Source organism: Penaeus japonicus, unplaced genomic scaffold, assembly GCF_977035675.1.
Source record: "Penaeus japonicus unplaced genomic scaffold, GWHDUDI00000001_assembly GWHDUDI00000014, whole genome shotgun sequence".
Lineage (NCBI taxonomy): Eukaryota > Metazoa > Arthropoda > Malacostraca > Decapoda > Penaeidae > Penaeus > Penaeus japonicus.
The window spans coordinates 25313898-25316397 of record NW_028234416.1 but is presented as its reverse complement, the minus strand read 5'-3'; the positions used below and the strand labels follow the sequence as shown (position 1 = coordinate 25316397).

Here is a 2500-nt window from a genome sequence, read left to right as displayed (position 1 = left end):
TACAAACGAAATCAAATAAAAAAAACAATAATCATACCATCCATATTTACTTGTCACGACAGCCAAGGTTACTTCTATGAGAGGATGTCCTTAAAACTCGCGATCGAGGAACACTTCACATCCGCCGACGGCAGCACCAAGCTGTATGTGGCCGAACAGAACATCCTACCTGCGTACTGCGGTTGGCCGATCCCCTGGGGCGTTCCCTACAAGGAGAAGCTCAACCAGTTTATCATGGCTTTCCAGGCTGTGAGTTTTTTTTGTGTTGAAGTGTTGATCTTTAGGAAAATGGCGATGGGTATTTATTTAGGGATCGAGGTAAAATAATGGAAAGGCATATATGTAGTCTCTGTTATACAGGAAGATGGAAACACTAACACAAGTACATACATGCGTAAGTACGGGCAATGCATTACGGAACTATCCATTAATTAGATAAAACAACCATTGCAACTTCCTTCGTTCCTCTCTCCAACGCCCTCCACCGTCGGAAAGGAGATTACAACAACTTCAATCTCGATCCACAGGCAGGGTTGATCGAGAAATGGACCGAAGACGTCCTGAAGGAGGCGCGTCAGGAAAACACCGCCAAGCAACGCCGAAACGTGAATCTGAAAAGCGAAGTCAAAGGAACGGCTTCGGACGATTCGAACTCCGAGGACTTAGGGGAGGACAGCAACAGCAGGGGAATCATGGCGCTTACGTTGACACACTTACAAGGCCCGATTTTCTTGCTGTTACTTGGCCTCCTTGTCTCAAGCCTTGTCTTCTGTGTAGAGGTGCTGGCTTCCTGGATTCTTAAGCTGTAACATATTCTTTAAAAAAAAACAATGGTAATGGCTTGCTTATGGATCTTCATGACGACTGGATAATGAAAATGCGTTCGACAAATTTGATTTCTTTTCCCCTAAGTCATCATCCCTTCCTCCCAAGATTTTCTTCGTATCTCAATACAATCTCTTCTGCTAACAAAATAATTTGTCAATTATGCTTGTGTGAAATTTTGAGTCCAGTTTTATTTCACATTTGAAGCTCGACTTCTCTGGACTCATAAATTATGAATTGTATTTAATCATAAATCACGTAGCTTAATAAAATATTGATTTGTTGCATCGAGAGCGTTATTATTATTCCCTAAATCTATATGAAATGCGTGAAATCTATGAAATATTAATCATAATAGTATTCCCAATATGACCACGATGTGAAAGAAAGATGTAATGGAACCAATAATAAACCAAAGTTTTTAATACAGAAGGAAATATACCAAAGTGAAAAGGCGTGGCAGATTTGTTCAATAACCTGTATTAGCTTACCTGTATTACATATTGGCTCATAGATATGATGTGAGATTGGCAAGGGAGTTTGCAAATACCATTAGTGAGCGTAAGTATCAAAATAACATCGGTGGCACGATTTTATTGCAAGGACGAGAACTTTATATTGACCATTAGTGGCATTGTTGCTCCTTTCATTATATGTTTATCATTACTGAGTCAATCATTCTATTTATTATTATCATTATTGTGAACATCATGATTATAGTATAAACATTTTTACTAATCTGAATATCACTAGTAATAGATATTGTTATCATAACTATTTTACAGAGTAACTTTCATTAACATTAAAGCATTTTCGCTGATCATACCATTTAAATGTTAGTTTTGTAATGAGTAACGTCATAGTAGTGGCTATAATCTAGGTCCACGCTGACGCTAATCTTCGGCGTCCGAAGTAGCCGAAGTAACTGCTTATTACTCACTCATAGCTGACGGGTGTCATGGCATTCATGACTCACTAGCTTTTGTCCCGTCATGACGTACAGTTGCGGACAGAAATCATGTTCCACTTTCGTCCACACCGCGTCCACCCAGTGTAGCCCCTTTGCTATTTTATGCTTTCATTCATAACTTTTTTTTTATGTAGATCATTATTTGACAGGTAGCTAGTGCAGTGCCCATTCAATCAAATACATAATCAATTATGTACAAAGGCATGCACACTCTCTTTCTCCTGTCTAGAAAAAAGAGAGACGTTGATGTCTGCAGATATAGTGTATGTACGTATAGATAGATGTATAGTGATTTATAGAATATACAGTATTTTTTTCCTTGCCTCTCCCCTCCTGACCCCCCTACTGTGCCTCCTGACCCCCCTATCCTTTTACTCCATGCGACCTGTCATGTGGAAATGGCCGCTCGAACAGCCACGGTGTGGACGAAGATGGAATACGATTTGTGTCCGCAACTGGACGTGGAGATAGTCGTCATGGCATATTTGAGAGTGGATCGCTTTGTTTCTTTCTTACATCTTGAGACATGACTCTATTTTGTGACTGATGATGTCATTTACAATTAGAACTACTATAACTGCCGTAATGTTCACTTAAATAGGGTTTAGTTTAAAATCGAAAACAGAGATGGCACCACTCTCGCCTAGCATCCCCAGGGAAGGGCGCCCACCCAAGCCCTATCTTCAAATAGTGACGAAATACAAG

General features: G+C 39.9%; 1 protein-coding gene across 1 annotated transcript in view; it reads left to right on the top strand.

The window, feature by feature from the left end:
• The window catches only part of LOC122256016 (glutamate receptor ionotropic, delta-1-like), an 8011-nt gene extending 7147 nt beyond the window's left edge, over positions 1-864 (top strand). The window contains exons 11-12 of the mRNA XM_086543727.1: positions 63-249; positions 528-864. Coding sequence (XP_086399853.1) covers positions 63-249; positions 528-809 — 469 coding nt within the window. The 3' untranslated portion in view covers positions 810-864. The remainder of the gene's footprint in view (positions 1-62; positions 250-527) is intronic.
• The last annotated feature ends 1636 nt before the right edge of the window (positions 865-2500 follow it).